Source organism: Pongo pygmaeus, chromosome X (assembly GCF_028885625.2).
Source record: "Pongo pygmaeus isolate AG05252 chromosome X, NHGRI_mPonPyg2-v2.0_pri, whole genome shotgun sequence".
Lineage (NCBI taxonomy): Eukaryota > Metazoa > Chordata > Mammalia > Primates > Hominidae > Pongo > Pongo pygmaeus.
The window spans coordinates 130518020-130538647 of NC_072396.2; the positions used below are offsets into that span (position 1 = coordinate 130518020).

The 20628-nt window shown below is 37.0% G+C and overlaps 1 protein-coding gene and 1 pseudogene across 1 annotated transcript in view; one reads left to right on the forward strand and one right to left on the reverse strand.

Moving 5' to 3' along the window:
- Window positions 1-11388, reverse strand: part of LOC134739060 (uncharacterized) — a 56549-nt gene extending 45161 nt beyond the window's left edge. Inside the window, exon 1 of the mRNA XM_063660730.1 lies at window positions 11284-11388. Coding sequence (XP_063516800.1) covers window positions 11284-11388 — 105 coding nt within the window. The remainder of the gene's footprint in view (window positions 1-11283) is intronic.
- Window positions 1-20267, forward strand: part of LOC134739024 (uncharacterized) — a 192387-nt pseudogene extending 172120 nt beyond the window's left edge.
- Window positions 20268-20628: the final 361 nt, after the last annotated feature.

Genomic DNA, 20628 nt, shown 5'->3' on the forward strand with positions numbered 1-20628 from the left:
TATATATGAGTATTATATATATTATATATATGAATATTATTCAACCTTATAAAGGAAGGAAATCCTCACAAATACTACAAAATGGATGAGGCTGAAAGACAGTATACTAAGTGAAATCAGATAGTCACATAATAACTGGCAGTATTCTCCAAGTCAATATAGAAGTACATGCATATATGTGTTTGTATCTATATGGATATGGAGATATATATATATGTGTGTGTGTGTGTATATATATATATATAGAGAGAGAGAGAGAGAGAGAGAGAGAGATGTGTAATATCATTTTATCTTTTTTTTTTTTTTTTTTTTTTTATTTTTTTTTTTTTTTTTTCATTTTTTTTTTCTTTTATTGTAATTATTATTATTATTATTATTATACTTTAGGTTTTATGGTACATGTGCCCAATGTGCAGTTAGTTACATATGTATACATGTGCCATGCTGGTGCACTGCACCCACCAACTCGTCATCTAGCATTAGGTATATCTCCCAATGTTATCCCTCCCCCCTCCCCCCAACCCACAACAGTCCCTGAAGTGTGATGTTCTCCTTCCTGTGTCCATGTGTTCTCATTGTTCAATTCCCACCTATGAGTGAGAATATGCGGTGTTTGGTTTTTTGTTCTTGCGATAGTTTACTGAGAATGATGATTTCCAATTTCATCCATGTCCCTACAAAGGACATGAACTCATCATTTCTTATGGCTGCATAGTATTCCATGGTGTAGTTGTGCCACATTTTCTTAATCCAGTCTATCATTGTTGGACAAGAATCTACAATGAACTCCAACAAATTTACAAGAAAAAAACAAACAACCCCATCAAAAAGTGGGCAAAGGACATGAACAGACACTTCTCAAAAGAAGACATTTATGCAGCCAAAAGACACATGAAAAAATGCTCACCATCACTGGCCATCAGAGAAATGCAAATCAAAACCACAATGAGATACCATCTCACACCAGTTAGAATGGCAATCATTAAAAAGTCAGGAAACAACAGGTGCTGGAGAGGATGTGGAGAAATAGGAACACTTTTACACTGTTGGTGGGACTGTAAACTAGTTCAACCATTGTGGAAGTCAGTGTGGCGATTCCTCAGGGATCTAGAACTAGAAATTCCATTCGACCCAGCCATCCCATTACTGGGTATATACCCAAAGGACTATAAATCATGCTGCTATAAAGACACATGCACACGTATGTTTATTGCGGCATTATTCACAATATCATTTTATCTTATGTGAACTCCACATTCTACCATCACTCCATCCCCTGGCAACCACCATTCTACCGTCTCTATGAATTAAAGAGTAGTGTTGAACAGGTATAGAGTTTCAGTCAGGAAAGATGAAAAGGTTCTGGAGATGGATGATGGTGATGGTTGCACAACAGTGTGAATGTACTTAATGGGCCATAGAATCGAAGTCTTAAAATGATAAATTTTATGTTACATATATTTTATCACTTTAAAAAATATATTTTTAAAAAGTTACCTGAAGACAAGCAGAGAGTGGCACAGAAATCAATTCCAAGCTCTGTAACCTATAAACCTATATGATCACAGCTCAAGCACTTACTATCCTTTGTAAAGCCTTATTTTGTTGGTGCTTTGCATTTTGATGTTGCTTTTAGCTTTGTGTGACATCCTGAAACTGGGTGAAAATTCTCATACTAACAATCTCCAATCGTAACAAATGCTCCTACTACCTGAGTTTGTATGACTGCGTTTTTTTTTTTTTTTTTTTTTTTTTTATTTATTCATTCCGTTCATCTTTATTGAGTTGTAGAGGAAGAGCAAGGAGTAAAACTGACAAAAGTCCCTGACCTCTTGGTGCTTTTATTCTTTTTTTTTTTTTTTTTTTTTTTTTTTTTTTTTTTTTTTTCCGCACATAACAATATTAACTTTATTTTTTTTTTTTCTTTTTTCTTTTATTGTAATTATTATTATTATTATTATTATACTTTAGGTTTTATGGTACATGTGCCCAATGTGCAGGTAAGTTACATATGTATACATGTGCCATGATGACTGCGTTTTTTAACAGTATTTTCATTGTACCCCGATTTGTTTTATTTCTGACCTCCTACAAAGTCCCCAGAAGATAATTTGTCAATACCCACTGCTTTCTATTTATGATGACAATCAAACTAGCCTAAGAAACACAATTTGTGACTTAGTAAATGATCCATGATGTACTTAAGATGTAGTCTGCCACTTTGTACAAAAAATGGTCTAATTTTTGTGAAGAGGAACATAAGCTAACATATTATACATCTCTCCATATATATATATATATAGACTTGGAGAATACTGCCAGAACTTTAGAGCATTCATGAAAAACTATCACTGACTTTGTTTATATAATTTTTACTGTGATATTATCCACAAGCATATTAAGTGTTACCACTTTTAAATGTCCAAAATTTATATTTTAGAAATAACAAAGATAAAAAATACCTGTTCAGAAAAAGAAAAAACCTATGTGATCTTAGGCAATTCACTTTCACAAGCTATTTTGTCTCTCTGAATTTATTTCTTTATTTTTGAAATTAGAATCATTTTAGCACCTAATTTATACACTGTTTTGAGAATTAAATGAAATAATACAAGTAAAGTGTTTAGCACAACATTTGGCACATGGATGCTTGATAATGTGGTTTTTTCTTCCTGTTGTCATTGCCGTTGATGGTGTTATCAAGGGCAAGAGGGCTTCCTACCATGTGTATACTTCCGTAAGGCTGTTTTGAGGGGAATGGAATATTCTTCAATATTTGGAACATTAAAAATACTTTAGTCAATGTATTCTGAAGACCCTAAGTTGTCTTTTGCCAATAGCCAGAGGAAAAAATTGTCGGGTTTTGTTGACTAAATGTATATTGGAAGTATTAAAGAGATGATGCCTACATCTGTTGTTGAAGAAAATGCTAAATTCTGATTAAAGATCGGTGAAAATAAATACTATTTCCCTTTCTGTGGCCATAGGCTCTTTGATTTCAGGTTAAGAACCCTCAGGTGAAATAAAGAAACAATGATGTCTATATATAGAAAGTAGAAAAAATAAAATAAGCTAAAGTAATTTGAAGCTTTGTTCCCTAGTACTTAGCAGATTTAGTTAGTTCTATGTAGACAGAGATATAGATTTTTTAGGAGGACTGCTAAATGTGGGGGTTAAAAGATAATACATGAAAACTTCCCATGGGACAGAAATATGAAACTGTAGTGCTTGGAAAAGACAGGATAGAGATGAAGGTCATAAAGTAATTTTCATATATATCTATATGTAAATTGGAGAATCTGAATGGTTAACATCCATTCACAAAGAAGAAGTAGAGTTGTGCAGCATAATTTAGTTTAGAATCTGCAATAAAGGAAATAGTTTCTGCTATTTGACAGCTGGGAAAGTTATTTCTCTGTTATAAGGAGATTGGAGAAGATGAACTCTTAAGTTTTCTACCATATTTTATTTTATAATATTATGAGTTTTAAAGAAAATTGAGGATGGAACTCGTCAATACTCATATTTGGGGGTGTAAAGAGAAATAACAGGCAACAAGGCAAACACGAATGATGTGGTCAAAGGAGTGGGAAGACATTCAAAATAGTTTACAGTTTAAGAAGAAAGGAGAAGGGAGAGAATTTGGTGAAGGGTATGGTTAGCTGTAAATAATTCAAGAAAACACAGAAGATACTTTACAATCTTCAATCACACATATCCAGCAGAGTTGTAAGGGGCAAGGGACAGTTTGTAAGCAATTAAGAAGCTATAATGTGGTGAATATAATGAGGCGAGAAATGTAGATTATTTTTAACAAGTTTGCTGTCTGTAATACTAACAAAGATCTGGCTCTTGACAGTCTCCCCAGTCTTAGTTTTTGTTTATCTTACCCTCTCCTCACATATTAAAAGCTGCTTCCTTGCTTGTATTTTAGAATATTTTGTTCATAGTTACCATGCTACTTTTGTTTTCTTTTACAATAAGGAGGTCCAAAACAGGTAACACAGTGACTGGAACATATAGATGCCTTATAGATGTTTGTGGGATGGATACAGTGATAAATGGGTAATAATAGAGTAAGATGAATTTGTACTGCTCCTCAAAATTGCTGATCAAGGGATCAGTGGCGATCTATGGGGAGATCTCCTGATATGTTGCCTGGTTCTGGATTTGGACCTACCCTGATCAACATTTGTATCAATAATGTAAATAAGCACAAAATTTCCAGGTTATCTAATCTGCAGGTTATACAAAGCTGGAGTGGTAACTAGATGTTAGACCATAGAGTCAACATTTACAAATCTCTAGCCTCTCTGATTAGGAGACGAAAGCACATACTTTTATACACAAAATAGTTGCATATAATTTCAGGGGCTAGAGTGATGGACTAAAAATTAAAGACTAAAAAGTAGTAATAAAAGGGAATTTGGCAGGTAAAAGGTAAAATCATATGTTTATATTAAAATATTCAACATTATGTATTTTGCTTGGGGGTGACCTGGATTTACAGTAAAGTCTGTGCAAAAGGCCTGGGGTTCAAGACCATAAACTGATAAAGAGAAAAAGTCAGTGCCATTCTTGGCTCTACTGAGGAATATTTAGTGTCCAAAGTAAAGATAAGAGGTATCAGTCCACTGTCTTCTGCATGAATTGGACTTCACTTAAAGTGGCTTGTTCAGTCACAGAGACACCATGCTCTAGGAGGATCATTTGATAAGGGTGGCTAGGATGGTGAAGAGGACAGGATCATGCCATTTATTATGGGTTGAATTGTGTCCCCCCTCAAACAAAAAAAAAATATGTTGAAGTCTAACCTCCAGTACCTCAGAATGTGACCTTATTTAAATATAGGGTCTTTACAGAGCCAATCAAGTTAAAATGAGGTCATTAGGGTGGGTCTTACTCCAATATTACTGACCTCCTTATTAAAAAAAAAAAAAAAAGGAAATTTGGACACAGGCATGCGTAGAGGAAAGATGATGTGAAGAGGTGCAGGGAGAATGTCATGTGACGATGAAGGCAGAGGTTGAAATTATGCTGCCATTAGCCAAGGGAAGTCTGGGGCTACCAGTAGCTGGAAGAAGAAAGGAGGATCCTTTGTCTACAGAATTTGGAAGGAGCATGGTTCTACTGACACATTGATTTCAAACTTCTAGCCTCCAGATTTACAAAATAATAAACTTCTGTCTTTATAAGCCACATAGTCTTGTCATACTTTGTTATAGCAAGGCTAGCAAACTAATAAACCACTGAAGAGCAGTTAAGGAACCAAGGGAAGAGTAGCTTAGTGGACAGGATGGTTATGATGGTTAATTTTCCATGTTTTTATTCAATGATTCTTAGTGGTAGTTCTGGCCCAGAAAAAAAATTACAGCTTCAGAAAAATCAAGAAAACAGTCAAATCTTTAGCTTCCTGCACTTGGAGTTGTTTTTGGCTCGAGGGAACAAGAAGAATTGAATTTAAGAACTGATTGCCAGAAAGCAAAAATAATGATTAATTTGTTTTGTTTTTAATCTTCACCCACTTTTCTGTATACTCTTTTTTATTAGATGTCCTGTATTTGTACCACTGACATGTTAATATTAACGTATATATGCACCATAATAATTTTAAGAACTATTTTACATTCTTTCCCAGAGGTTTATGTGTTTATTTTCTACTTCTATAATAAAAATGTAAATATATTCTCACAGTTCTGATTTTAGAGAACAACACACAAACAAAAGTTTCTCTGTACATAGCTGGAAACCTGTGGCAGCATTAAACATGTCCAGTAGTTCTACACATTTTAGTAGTTACAACTTAGGTCTGTTTAGCTCTGTCTGATGGATTTTTTAAAAAAACTTCCTAGGTGAATAACGAATCCAAGGGGAAAGCAGGCAGGCAGCCAGTCAGCAAACCAATGACATCTATGAAATATTTGTTCATCTTGGCAGTCATCCTGGCACTGTGTTTGTCTTCTTGGAATAAGTGTCTGATTGACAGATACTTTTTAAATGTGACCGGTGAATAAGATGCCTTTGGTAGCCACTAAGCCATTAGTTCTTGACTAATTAATATACTCAACCAATTATTGAGCCCTGTGAGAAAATATATGCTCTATAGATATGGAGGTAGAATAGGTAGAGATAATATAATTAGTATGGTTTTCTTAGAGAACCCTCCAGAATTCAAACACATAAGTAGTCGTTAACCCATTCAGAATAGTTAACATGGAAGACTCATCTAAATATTTCATATAAAAATATCCATATATTTTTTGGAGATTGACAAGGTAAGACAAAAGGAAACAAATCCTGTGAAGAACAATTCCAGTATACAACTTATTTTAGAAGACCTGAGAGATGCAAATTACAATTGTTTTGCCTCAGTGCCTTTCTAGGGCCACAGTGTGGTAAAAAACTGAACGTCTTCCAACAGAAATAGTCTCTAAAGTGGTTTGCAGGCATTTGAAGTCCTGGTCAAGAAGATCCATCAAAGTGTGGGAATAAAATATTAGAATTTATCTTTAATTTTAATATTCCCCTCTTTTGATTAATATTTGTGTTGGGTTTTATGATGCACTTAATAATTAGTATACTAGTACATGCATATAATTTATAAATGAATAAAATGTATCTGTTTAGATACATGCTCATTTTTTAAATGTGGAAAATATTAGTACCTAATTCCTAGGATTGTGCCAAGATTAAATGAGTTAGTATACGTCACATACTTATAACAGCACCTGGAAAATAGAGAGCACTATATAAGGGTCAGTTATTACTATTACAGTGTACAGTTGTAGGAGATTTAATGAACTCCCCTCCTAGGAATATACGTGGAGAGTGGTACTCAGTAAGTGTTAGCTATTATTATTAAAATGGTAGCTAAATATTCTATATACCCAAATCTCACCAAAATGATAGCATAAATAGAAAAAAATATGTATAAATCAGTAACAACCTTGGAAAACTGAGTAGGTGACATTAGTGAGTCAGGAACTATGAGAAATATCTACATATTATCATGTAAATGAGACCAGTATGACATGAAAACCCACAGGACTGAGAAACTACAGTGCAATACAGGTGGAAAAAGACACTGAAGGAAACTGAGTTTTCACATGAAATCATGGAGAAACCCCAACATTAGAAACGTAAGAGATTAGGCATAGATGATAGGTAGCTGATGGGGATGGCCAAAGGGATAGTTAATTTTAATTAATTTTAAATTAGGGTATCTTACCTACAGAATATGTCACAATGGGCACAGAAACACGATATCCTTGGGACAAGGTCTTTGGCACACTAAAGGCCTGCACAGCAGTCTATTCCTTTAGCATCAGTCCAATTCACTACCAGTGAAAGAGTTAATGTCAAAAATACTAGAAAAACTCACCCCACCTCCTAATTCTGATTAATAAGGCCCTCATTTGTGAAAATTTTCAGAAAACCAAGATTCATTAGACTTTTGAAGGAACACAGTGGAAAGCATACATTGATCAGTGAAATCAGTCCCTAAGCAAAACACATTAATGGTTCCCCAGTAATTTGTTTTCTAACTTATGAGAACTTATAGAACCATTTCATCTATACTTAAAGTCAAGAGGGCATTGTGACTTTAAAAACAAAAATGAGCTTCTACGATAGAGAAACAAGCAGAAAGATCTAATTATGGGAGATTAAAACATGATAGCTGGTATTTTAAATAAATCAGTAGGAAGGGCTGAAATGGTAGAATTGGCATACCTAACTACAAAATTTTATCATTTAGAAGACTGTAGAAAAGGATTCTCTTGAAATATATTGCAAAAAGATAACAATGAAAACTATAAGAGAACACTTTTAAGACATGGAAAAGGCATATTAGACCAAAACAATCAATAAGAAGAAAATGGAGGTGAGAGAAGAAACAAGCTTTTTTTTGAAAGACTTTCTTCTCTCGGTTTCTGAAAAATACTATTTCCTGGATTTGCACTTACTTTAATGGCTATTTCTCTTCCTCCTGAGCTAGGCACTCATTCTCTTTCTAAACCTTGGCTATTAGAGTATCCCAGGGCTCAATTCTCAATCTTCTTTTCTCCATTTAAACTCATTACTTAGATGACTTTATTCAGTTGCAAGAATTTAAATACCATATATATGTGGATAATTTCAAAATTTATATATCAACTTCCATCTGTTACCTGAACTCACATACAGTCATGTGCCATTTTATGACAAGGATATATTTTGAGAAGTGCATTAAGTAATTTTGTCTTTGTGTGAACCTCATAAAGTGTACTTACACAAAACGAGATAGTGTAGCCTACTACACAGCTAGGCTATATGGTATAGCCTATTGCTCTTAGGCTACAAATCTGTACAGCATATTACTATACCGAATATGGGAGGTAATTGTAACACAAAGGTGAGTATTTGTATATCTAAACATAGAAAAGGTACAGTAAAATTAGAGCATAAAATATCAAAAACATTAAAGCTACATAGGGCCCTTACTATGAATTGAGCACACAGGACTGGAAGTTGCTCTGGGTGTCAGTGAGTGAGTGGTAAGGGAATGTGCAGGCCCAAGACATTACTGTGTACTACTGTACACTTTGTAAACATTATATATTTATGCTGTATTCACTTTATGAAAATATATTTTTCCTTTATTCCATGATAAACTAACCTTATCTTAAGGTAACATTTTTACTTTACAAACCTTCAACTTGTTTTTAACTTTCTGACTCTTCAGTAATAACACTTAAACCACAAAACGTTGTACAGTTATACAGAAGTATTCTCTGTTTATATCCCTTTTCAACAGGCTCTTTTCTATTTTTAAAATTTTCTATATTTTTTATTTTTTAAACTTTTTGGTTAAAAACTAAGACACAAACACATGTATTAGCCTAGGCCTACCCAGGGTCAAGATGGTCAATATCACTATCTGCTACCTCCACATCTTATCCCACTGGAAAGTCTTCAGGGGCAATAACACGTGGAGCTATTATCTCTCATAACAGTTCCTTCTTCTGGAATATCTTCTGAAGGACCCGCCTGTGGCTGTTTTACAGTCAATTTTTTTCATATAATTAGAAGGAGTACACTCTAAGGTAATGATAAAAAGTATAGCAAATAGATACACCAATAACGTTGCTTTTTATTGCCATTATCAAGTATTGTGTACTATACATAATTGTATGTGCTACACTCTTTTATTTTATTTTATTTTTGAGACAGAGTTTCGCTGTTTTTGCCCAGGCTAGAGTGCAATGGCACCATCTTGGCTCACTGCAACCTCCGCCTCCTGGGTTCAAGTGATTCTACTGCCTCAGCCTCCCAAGTAGCTGGGATTACAGGCACCCACCACCAAGCTCGACTAATTTTTGTATTTTCAGTAGAGACGGAGTTTCACCATGTTGGCCAGCCTGGTCTCAAACTCCTGACCTCAGGTGATCCGCCCAACTCAGCCTTCCAAAGTGCTGGGATTACAGGTGTGATCCACTGCGCCCGGCCTGTATGTGCTATACTTTTATATGACTGGCAATGCATTAGGTTTGTCTACACCAGCATTACCACAAACACGTGAGTCATGTGTTGTACTATGATATTTATGATGGCTTCCACATTACTGGGCTATAAGAATTTTTCAGTTCCATTACAATCTTATGGAACCACCACCATATTTGTGGTCCTTCATTTATGGAAACATTGTTATGTGATGCATGACGGAATTTAATTTCCCACACATCATGCGTTCATGAAGCTATAATTGGCATATAATATTAATGTGGCCAAACTAAATGTTTGTATTCCCCAACCCAATATGCTCCTCTTGTGGTGTTCCTTAAACTCAGTAAATGCCCAAACCTGAAGTCATTATTGACTTTTTTTTTTTACCTCCTCCAAACTAAACTTTCTGTAAATCTGGTGAACTCAAGCTTCAAAACATATCCAGAACCGTATACTTTCTCTGCCTCAAACCTGGATCCAAACATTTCTTCAGGAAATCCTGCTTCCTTTTAGTGGAGAATATAAGTTAGGCACTAAGATCTTGTTACTAGATATACTGATTGCTACTGGGGTGTCACTGATTTTAGACTTCTTCAGTGGTCAGTGCTAAAGCTACCACAGGGTTCTTCCTAACCTGCCCCCATTCAATATTTGTATTTCCTTTATTCCACTGTGAGAACCCTGCCTTCAAATAATATTCATATTTGTTCTATCCTAGAATATACAATTTCAGAATATGAAGCCAATATGAGTTCCAAAAGACAAACATAATGAGTAAAGTTCAAGATTTCTTTCTGTTTTATGTGTATTTAGAGTATATCCTTGCCAGAGTACAATTTCAAATGTTACTTGAATTAAGTTTTTTTTCCTCCATGTGCTTAAGTTATTTACTTGAGAACTGTTGTGACCTTTGGGTTTGTTTTTAATTTTAGAGTCTCATTTATTAATCTTCTTGATTTATTTTATTGCTTGAATTAAAAAATTTACATGGTGCAAAAATCAAAACTTTTATACTCAGAAAATTTTCCTTTCTATTCCTCCACTCTTCACCCTAATCCTATATGTTATCATTTTAATTGGTTTCTGGTTTATCCTTTCTGTATTTCTTTTTTGGGAAAAACAAAAAACAAAACAAAACAAACAAAATAAAAACCTTATAACCAAAAGTAAATACTGAAAACCTAAGAGTGTCATGCCAAATGGACATAGGAGCCAGTTTGAGGTGGTTCCCACAGGTTACAGTTGAGATAATTTGGGCATAAAAAAGAATAACAATGACAATAAATTGAATTTTTAAATATTGAGTTCCTAGTGAACGCTATGTGGATATTTTTTCCAATAACTCTTTAGAGTTCCATATTTCTAAAACATAGAATAAAATTATATATCCAGAATCCAAGAACTCTCACTGCCTCCACTGCCATCATCTTAGTCCAAGCCGCAATCTTTCAGCATATAGATTATTGCAATAGCCTCCTAACTAGTCCTTCTGCTTCCACCTAACCTTCTCCAGAGAGGACTCATTAGTGGTCCACTCGAAATGTAAGTCACATAATGTGAACGTGCTGCTCAAAACCCTCCAGTGGCTTTCCAGGAATAGGCGTCAACGTCATTAAAATACACCCCCTAGTACTTTCTGTATTTTTAAAATAATGTTCCTGCTATAGACTGAATATTTGTCTTCCCTCCAGATTGATATGTTGAAATCCCAACCCTTATGTGGTTATGTTATGATGGTATTAGAAGGTAATGCCTTAGGAAGTGATTGGGTCATAGGATGAATGGGATTAATGCCCTTACATAAATGACTGAAGAAGCTTCCTCATCACTTTTTCCATGTGAGGATAAAATGAGAAGATAGCCATCTTCAAAACTGGAAGACTGACCTCGCCAGAACCTAGTCATTGTGACGTCATGATCTTGAGCTTCCAGACTGCCCAGAACAGTGAAAAATAAAATTCTGTTGTTTATAATCCACCCACTTTATGCTATTTTGTTATAGAAGCCTGAATATTCGGATAACTTTAAACATCACTTTGTTTTATGTGTGTGTGTGTGTGTGTGTGTGTGTTTATATTGATGATGCAGAGATGTGCTACGTAAATCCACAACTTTTTGATAAGATCCACAATAATTTTAGCACAATTTAGGGGAAGGCAGGGGCGATGTGAAAGCAGCAATCTATAAATTTCCATAACGACAAGCGATGACCATGTTATTTCTGATTTCCAAATGGTGAGCCGACTGATTTGAACTTAGTAATCTTCATTGAGAATTATAGATTATAAAGGCAGAGATAAACTGATTAGCAGCATGCCTACACTCTCCTTAATTCTTCTTCCAACCACAAAATATCATTTCCACTTTTAGACCTCCGAAGGAATCATGAGTAGAGATGGGAATGTTGTATGGAAGCTATTAAAAGCAATTCCCTCTTCTCCTCACCAAGGCCCAGTTTACTTTAGGTACATTCCACCAGTTTGCCCTTTATTTAGCCTCAGAGTTATTACACAGCTGTTATAGGTTATCAAACTTTCCCCTTATCTAAAATACATTTGTGCAACAGTGCTAGTGGTCACACAGAATTTTCTGGCTAATAAATATTGTTCATCATCTTCTTTTTCATTAAGAAACCTAACTTCTAGAATCACACACACCTGATTACAGCTATTACTTAATAGTTGGCTTTGTAGAGTCTTTGTCTACAAAAAAGAATTAATATATTGCCTACTTTGTAGTCTTCTTGGGTTGTATTCCAGCTCCACCATTTTACCATCTATCAGCTATGCCATCTTTGAAGTTACTTGCTCTTTCTGTGTAGTAGTTTTCCTATAAAATAGAATAAGACTTACTTCATAAGATTTTATGATTATTAACTATTAATAACTAAAAAATAATAAAATACAGAAGTTATTTATTGGGATCTCACTACAAGTTGGATTCTGTGCTAAGGGCTTTACATGTATTAACATATTGAATATCATAGACAAAGGCCTAGGTTGGTATATTAGAGAACATTTTAAAATGCTAGAGTTGCCGTGGCTGCTGTGTAGTGAGTAAGGGAGAAAGTGGCACAAGATTAGGTGTTTAACATAAGAAAGAGCTACATCATGCCCTTTATAGGCTATGTAAACGATTTTGAATGTTATTTTAAACATCATGTAAGGCCTTTGAATTATATTAAGCCAGAAATACAGTAAGTTTCTAGAGTGTATCTAATCATGTGAAAGACTTAAACAGATCTCATTGTGAGAACTTAAAAAAATACATTAAATTTGTCTAACATGGTGGCAATAGTTGATCTTGACAAGAGTAGTTTTATGAGGATTTCTATGGTGAAACTCCAGTGTATTGTTTGCATCTGTGTCCCCATCCAAATCACATGTGGATTTGTAATTCCCAATGTTGGAGGTGGGGCCTGGTGGGAGGTGATTGGAACATGAGGGAGAATTTCTCATGAATAGTTTAGCGCCATCCTTTTTGTGCTATACTCCTGCTAGTGAGTGATTCCTCGTGAGATCTGGTAGTTTAAAAGTGTGTAGCACCTCCCACCCTTGATCCTGCTCCTGCCATGTAAGAAGTGCCTGCTCCCACGTCAAGTTCTGCCATGACTGTAAGTTTCCTGAGGCCTCTCCAGAAGTCCAGCAGATGCCAGCATCATGCTTCCTGTACAAACTGCAGAATTGGGAGCCAATTAAACCTCTTTTCTTTATAAATTACCCAGTCTCAGGTATTTCTTTATAGCAATGCAAGAATGGACTCATACACACTAGTGTATCTCTGATTGTAATGTCTGTAGTAACACCTAAAAAAATTAAATTGTTTGGGTTGTTTTTGAGGTTGTACACTCCAGAAAGGCAATGCATTATATGACTTCTATAAATCCCTTACAGTTCTCTGATTCCAAGATGTTCACTCTTTTCTGCATGGAATTTCTTAAACGAAAGTGAAATCTGAATCATAGACAACATTGCTATTGTTGGTTTTAAAGCAAGTTTTATTTCCACTTACCAACATGTACCTGGATATTTGATGAAAATTTCATCAATTCTTTTCTTGTATATTTGTATTTCAGAGAACTGATAGACAGAACCAAACTCGTAGCATATCCAATTTTTTTTTACCACATAATACCCGTCCAAATGATAATAATTCTCAGTTATCTATCTTCCATTTTTTTGTAATTTATCCATGACTTATTTTTCTATTCTGCTACTGTTAACTCTTCAACAATTTTGCTCTTCATTAGCACATCTCTCAGACAGTGAACAAGGAAAGCAACAAAAATAAGTTGAATCAAATCAGGTTGTTTTATTATACATCACCAGATCTCAAAAAGAAGCTGTAGGAAGAGAATGAAAATTAATTTCTGAATGGATATTTTGGATTATCTCAGTCTTAGCTAGTGCCCATGTATCAGAAAAATAATCAACTTTGTTATTGACAAAACTAAATCTAGTGTTTTTGATTTTATATAATTGCTAGATGGCTCTTACAATAATACAAATAACAGAAAATTCACAGACGGTTCTGAACGATATTCAGGAACCATTCAAAAGTGAAAAGATGCAGAACTACAACCCCTTTCTAGGACATCCCTGAAGGAGAGCGGTGAAGGGAAATCTTCCCAGTGAACAGAACTTCGAGGAGTGCACATAGTTGTGCACTTTGCATGGAAGGAGAAATGGCCAGATGTGCGATTAGATACTGATTCATGGTCTGTAGCCACTGGTTTGACTGGATGGTCAGGGATATGGAAGAAGCCTGATTGAAAAATTAGTAACAGAGAAATCTGGGGAAGAGCTCTGTGGATGGACCTCTCTGAGTGGTCAAAAATTGTGAAGATATTTATTTCCAATGTGAGTGCTCACCAACTGGTGACCTTAGCAAAGGAGGATATTAAAAATCATGTGGATAAGATGACCATTCTGTGGACACCATGCAGCCTCTTTCCCCAGCCATCCCTGTCATCGCCCAATGGGCCCATGAAAAAAGTGGCCATAGTGGCAGGGATGGAGGTTATGCATGGGCTCAGCAACACAGACTTCCACTCACCAAGGCTGACCCGGCTATAACCAGTGCTGAGTGCCCAATTTGCCAGCAGCAGAGACCAACACTGAGCTCTTGATATGGTACCATTCTTCAGGGTGATCAGCCTGCTGCCTGGTGGCAGGTTGATTATACTGGACCTCTTTTATCATGGAAAAGGCAGAGGTTTGTCCTTGCTGAAATAGACACTTACTGTGGATATGGGTTTACCTATCCTACACACTATGCTTCTGCCATGACTACAATCCGTGGCTCACGGAATGCCTTATCCTTCACCCTGGTACTCCACACAGCATTGTCTCTGACCAAGGCACCCCCTTTATGGTTACAGAAGTGTGGCAGTGGGCTCATGCTCATGGAAATCACTGGTTTTACTATGTTCCCCATCATCCTGAAGTAGCTGGATTGATATAATGGTGAAATGGCCTCTTGAAGTCACAATTACAGTGCTATCTAGGCAACAATACTTTGCAGGGCTGCAGCAAAGTTCTCCAGAAGGCCCTGTATGCTCTGAGTCAGCATCCAATATATGGTACTGTTTCTCCCATAGCCAGGTTTCATGGGTCCAGAAATCAAGAGGTGGAAGTGGAAGTGGCACCACTCACCATCCCCCCCAGTGATCCACTGGTAAAATTTTTGCTTCCTGTTCCCACAACAATACATGCTGCTGGCGTAGACGTCTTAGTTCCAGAGCAAGGAACGCTCCCACCAGGAGACACAACAACGATTCCATTAAACTGGAAGTTAAGATTGCCACCTGGACACTTTGGGCTCCTCCTACCTTTAAGTCAACAGGCTAAGACGGGAGTTACAGTGTTGGCTGGGATGATAGACCCAGACTATCAAGATGAAATCAGTCTACTGCTCCACAACGGAGGTAAGGAAGTATATATATATGGAATTCAGGAGATCCATTAGAGTGTCTCTTAGTATTACCATGACCTGTGATTAAGGTCACTGGGAAACTACAGTAGCCAAATCCAGGCAGGACTACAAATGACTCAGACCCTTCAGGAATGAAGTTTTGGGTCACTCCACCAGGAAAAAACCAGACAAACAAACAAACAACAACAACAAAATCAACGTGCTGAAGTGCTTGCTGAAGGCAAAGGGCATACAGAATGGGTAGTAGAAGTAGGTAGTCCTCAATACCAGCTATGACCACGTGACCAGCTGCAGAAACAAGGACTGTAATTGTCATGAGTATTTCCTCCTTCTATTGGTAAAAACATGTTTGTGTATGTATACACTTGTACCAAGGAAATATCTTCATTTCATATCCTTTCTACTTTAACATGTGACATAAGATTTATTGACTTCACATCAACATTTAAGTGTTGTTAACTTTATGTAATAGTATTTGGGTTGGGGATTGGTGCACTTCTGGTTGTATGAAGGACAATTGTATTATGTTACATGTAATTATAACCTTATTATTTTCTTTATTGAAGATTATGTGTTATTTCATAAGATGTGTATGGGTCCACGTTGACAAGCATGGACTGGTGATGGTTAATACTGTGTGTCAACTTGATTGGGTTGAAGGATATAAAGTATTGATCCTGGTGGTGTCTGTGAGGGTGTTGCCAAAGGAGGTTAACATTCGAGTCAGTGGGCTGGGAAAGGCAGACCCACCTTTAATCTGGGTGGGTACACTCTAGTCAGCTGCCAGCCCAGCTAGAATATGAGCAGGCAGATAAATGTAAAAAGAGAGACTGGCCTATCCTCCCAGCCTACATCTTTCTTCTGTGCTGGATGCTTCCTGCCCTCGAACATCGGACTCCACGTTCTTCAGTTTTGGAAGTCGGACTGGCTCTCCTTGCTCCTCAGCCTGCAGATGGCCCACTGTGGTACCTTGTGATCATGTGAGTTAATACTTAATAAACTTCCCATTATATAAATATAAATATAAATATATTTTTCCATTAATTCTGTCCCTATAGAGAACCCTAATACATCTAGCTTACACACTTAAAAGAGATGATAAGATAAAACAGTAAACCATTGTTTAACATTTGTACTAATCTGTACGAATAAGTAATTGTGTAGAAATAAAGGAAATATGCGGTGTTTGGTTTTTTGTTCTTGCGATAGTTTACTGAGAATGATGATTTCCAATTTCATCCATGTCCCTACAAAGGACATGAACTCATCATTTTTTATGGCTGCATAGTATTCCATGGTGTATATGTGCCACATTTTCTTAATCCAGTCTATCATTGTTGGACATTTGGGTTGGTTCCAAGTCTTTGCTATTGTGAATAATGCCGCAATAAACATACGTGTGCATGTGTCTTTATAGCAGCACGATTTATAGTCCTTTGGGTATATACCCAGTAATGGGATGGCTGGGTCAAATGGAATTTCTAGTTCTAGATCCCTGAGGAATCGCCACACTGACTTCCACAAGGGTTGAACTAGTTTACAGTCCCACCAACAGTGTAAAAGTGTTCCTATTTCTCCACATCCTCTCCAGCACCTGTTGTTTCCTGACTTTTTAATGATTGCCATTCTAACTGGTGTGAGATGGTATCTCATTGTGGTTTTGATTTGCATTTCTCTGATGGCCAGTGATGGTGGGCATTTTTTCATGTGTTTTTTGGCTGCATAAATGTCTTCTTTTGAGAAGTGTCTGTTCATGTCCTTCGCCCACTTTTTGATGGGGTTGTTTGTTTTTTTCTTGTAAATTTGTTGGAGTTCATTGTAGATTCTGGATATTAGCCCTTTGTCAGATGAGTAGGCGCATATTCTCACTCATAGGTGGGACTTGAACAATGAGAACACATGGACACAGGAAGGGGAACATCACACTTCGGGGACTGTTGTGGGGTGGGGGGAGGGGGGAGGGATAGCACTGGGAGATATACCTAATGCTAGATGACGAGTTAGTGGGTGCAGCGCACCAGCGTGGCACATGTATACATATGTAACTTACCTGCACATTGCGCACATGTACCATAAAACCTAAAGTATAATAATAATAAAATAAAATTTAAAAAAAAAGAAATAAAGGAAATAAGAACTTATGAAAGACTTCTTTGACACAGTATATATATCTGTATTCTGAAATTAGTCATTATGGTACTTCTATTCCAATGATGAGTCCATTAGTAACAGACTAAATGGATTAGAGATAGTTTCTTTGTCTTTATTAAGGATGGAGTTAACTGAGGCTTAACAAAATGGTTCAAGTCATTTTTTATTATAGAAAATATCATTGGTTTGACAGGCTTAGATATGTTTAGGTTTTTAATGGAATTAGGTGCTCTGAACTATTTTTTCCTCTGAGACAGAAATCTCTTTAAACAAAACAAGAACAAATAAAGCATCATTAATATGCCCCCAAATATTTATTTTCCTTTGAATTTTTCTTTTCTTGACTATAACATTTTTATCTGGCTTGGGGCAAGGTCCCTTCATTGGGCCTCTATCAGTATGTTGGTGTAATATGATTTACATTAATTTTTTTGATAAATTATTTGGTTAATAGGTCACATTATTTTGACAAAATGTTGAATAGTTAATAAATTTAGCAAGTATTTAGCATATGCCTTCTATAAGAAACAGATTCTGTGTATTACATACACTTCCCATTTCTCCTCTTTTCAATGAAAACAGACTAATCTAAAAGTGATACAATTTTCTGTGAGAAAGCAATGAGAAAATGCCCAGCATTTATAAAACACTATAGCAAAATTATAATTTCATATCAAATACAAAAATTTCATATGCTGTCTAATGTCAGACATATCTGAATTTTGACACATATAATTGCATCTTATTTTTTAAGGTTGACTTTCTCCCTTTTACTGTGAGTGTTTACATAAGATGATAATGAGGTTCAAGTGATCAATTCTGTCCAAGTATTTGATTGTAACAAAGGAAGGCATCTGAATACCTAGAAGAATATAATTTTCTGCTTTTTAACATTCCTCAGGAAGTATGAACAGGTTGGTTGAAATTTTTTCCAACCCCTTCCTCCAGGAAAAAGAAGTCATGTTTCATGGCATTGCCAATATTAAAAATAAAACTTAAAAAAAAACAGATAAAATATTAGCACAACAATAATCACTTATCTATTATTATTTATATTATGTAATTTCCTTTAACTTTCTATTAAAATCACTGGTTAGTTTAAATGATCATGCTTCATATCACTCAACTAAAAACAAAACTTAAATATGTTTTGTACTGCTTCTAAGTAAGTCTATGCAAAGTCTACACAACTCACAGCAAAAATGAAAAAGTTCAATCAACCCTCTGTTTAGGCTACATGATGCCAAATTATGTTTGATTTTTCCCCATAGGATTGGCCAGATGTTTTAGCATTTTGCACACACAGCCTAAGAATGTATTCAACTACTTACTATCAAATGATTGTATCAGAGGATGGAAATTCATATGCCTACCCGCACCCATACTGGCAGGAATATACCCTTTCCATAAAGTGAAGCACACTTGTATAATTTTATGATGGTGTGTCGGTAGCAATATTTTATCTTGCATGGGAATTATGAGGACATACTGCATCTACATAAAACAGAAACTTGTTTTATCTAACCTCTGATAAATTAAGGTAATTTATTGTGCATAGTTTTTGCATGTGTTTAAAATGTCTAGAGCAGGTAATTATATATGCTTTTTTGAATATGTTGTAATATAAAGATTTTCTTCAATGATAGAATTGTGATCTCTAGGCCGAAATTTTAAAAGTAAATATGATGATAGATTTACAATTCAAAGGAACATAAATGAACAGACATACCCTTAAAAAAACAGCTGTCTACCTGACTGATCCAAGAAAATGAATATTGAAAACAAACATCTGCCCTGTGGTAGACAATATGGTAAAACTAATCACACTGAGCATAATGAATTTATTTTCTTTTCTGCTTACTATAAACTTGGCAAACTTTTTCTGGTATAAATATTTAAATGTAACAATGAGGTGAAACAACAATGTTCCAACATCCAAGATAGAGCCAGGAACATTTCTGGGAATTTTGAGGCCTCTGAGAAAGCTTACTCACAATCCTTTCAGAATTAGGCACCTCTTTGTCCTTAATTTTCTAATGAGCCTAATTGAATAATATACGTGATGACAGTGGTGGGCCGCCTGATGCAGCTGCTGCCATCACTCTGGCCACTGCAGGGAGGGTGCAGGGAGGAGGCAGCCCCTCCTACAGCCTTCTGCTCTGGGGGCTGCCATGATGAGGCCAGGCCACGTCGCCCACTGGTGGGGGAGCAGTGCATCAGGGAGCAGCCATTGAGCAGAGAGGGGCGCCAATGCGGACCTGGGATCATGCTTGGGGGGCTGGGGTGGGAAGAGGGAGAGGTGCCCTGGCCAGCAGGGAAGCCATTGTGCCCACCCCGCCTAGGGTGCCGGATTCCTGAGCCTCAGGAGGAGGCTCTGCACAGGGTCACTTGGGGCTTCATCCCCGGGGTCTGCCCCATGTCGTGGTGACCACCAAACCTGCCACTTCCAATGGCAGGGCTGGGGCCATGATTTGCACCATCCAGGGCTGCCCCTGAGCACTGGGGTAATAGAGGTAGCTCGTGGCATGTTGTCCTTGCCCTGCATGCCGGCCTGGGTCCAGCGAAGATCACAAGACTCTGCTCCAAGCTGTGAGGGGGCACAGCCAGAGCTGCATGCTCCACAAAGCAGTGGCAGCCAGGAGAAGGCAGCAGCCCCACCCCCTTGGGCACAGCTGAAGCCACCCAACTCTGGATGGTAGACTCAGGCTTCCCTGTGCTCTTGGGGGCTGGGAGCAGGCAGGAGCCCTATCCCCCAGGCATAGCTGCAGCCATCCAAGTAGGGGTGGTAGACTCGGGCCACCCTGTTCTCTTGGGGACCAGGAGTGGGCAGGAACCATGCCCTCCTTCCCCCATGCAACTGCAGTGCCCACATCAGGGTTATATAACCAGGCCTCCATGTGCTCTTGGGGGCCCTTACCCTTGTAGGTTCGGAGGTGCCTTGTCCTGCTGTAAGACCTCTGCCCACTCCTAGTGCCTGCTCCAATCTCAGAACACGGTTGGAGCCGAGCCTGGGCACTGTCACAGCCCAGCCAGTAATGCCCATGCTCAGGCCCTACCACC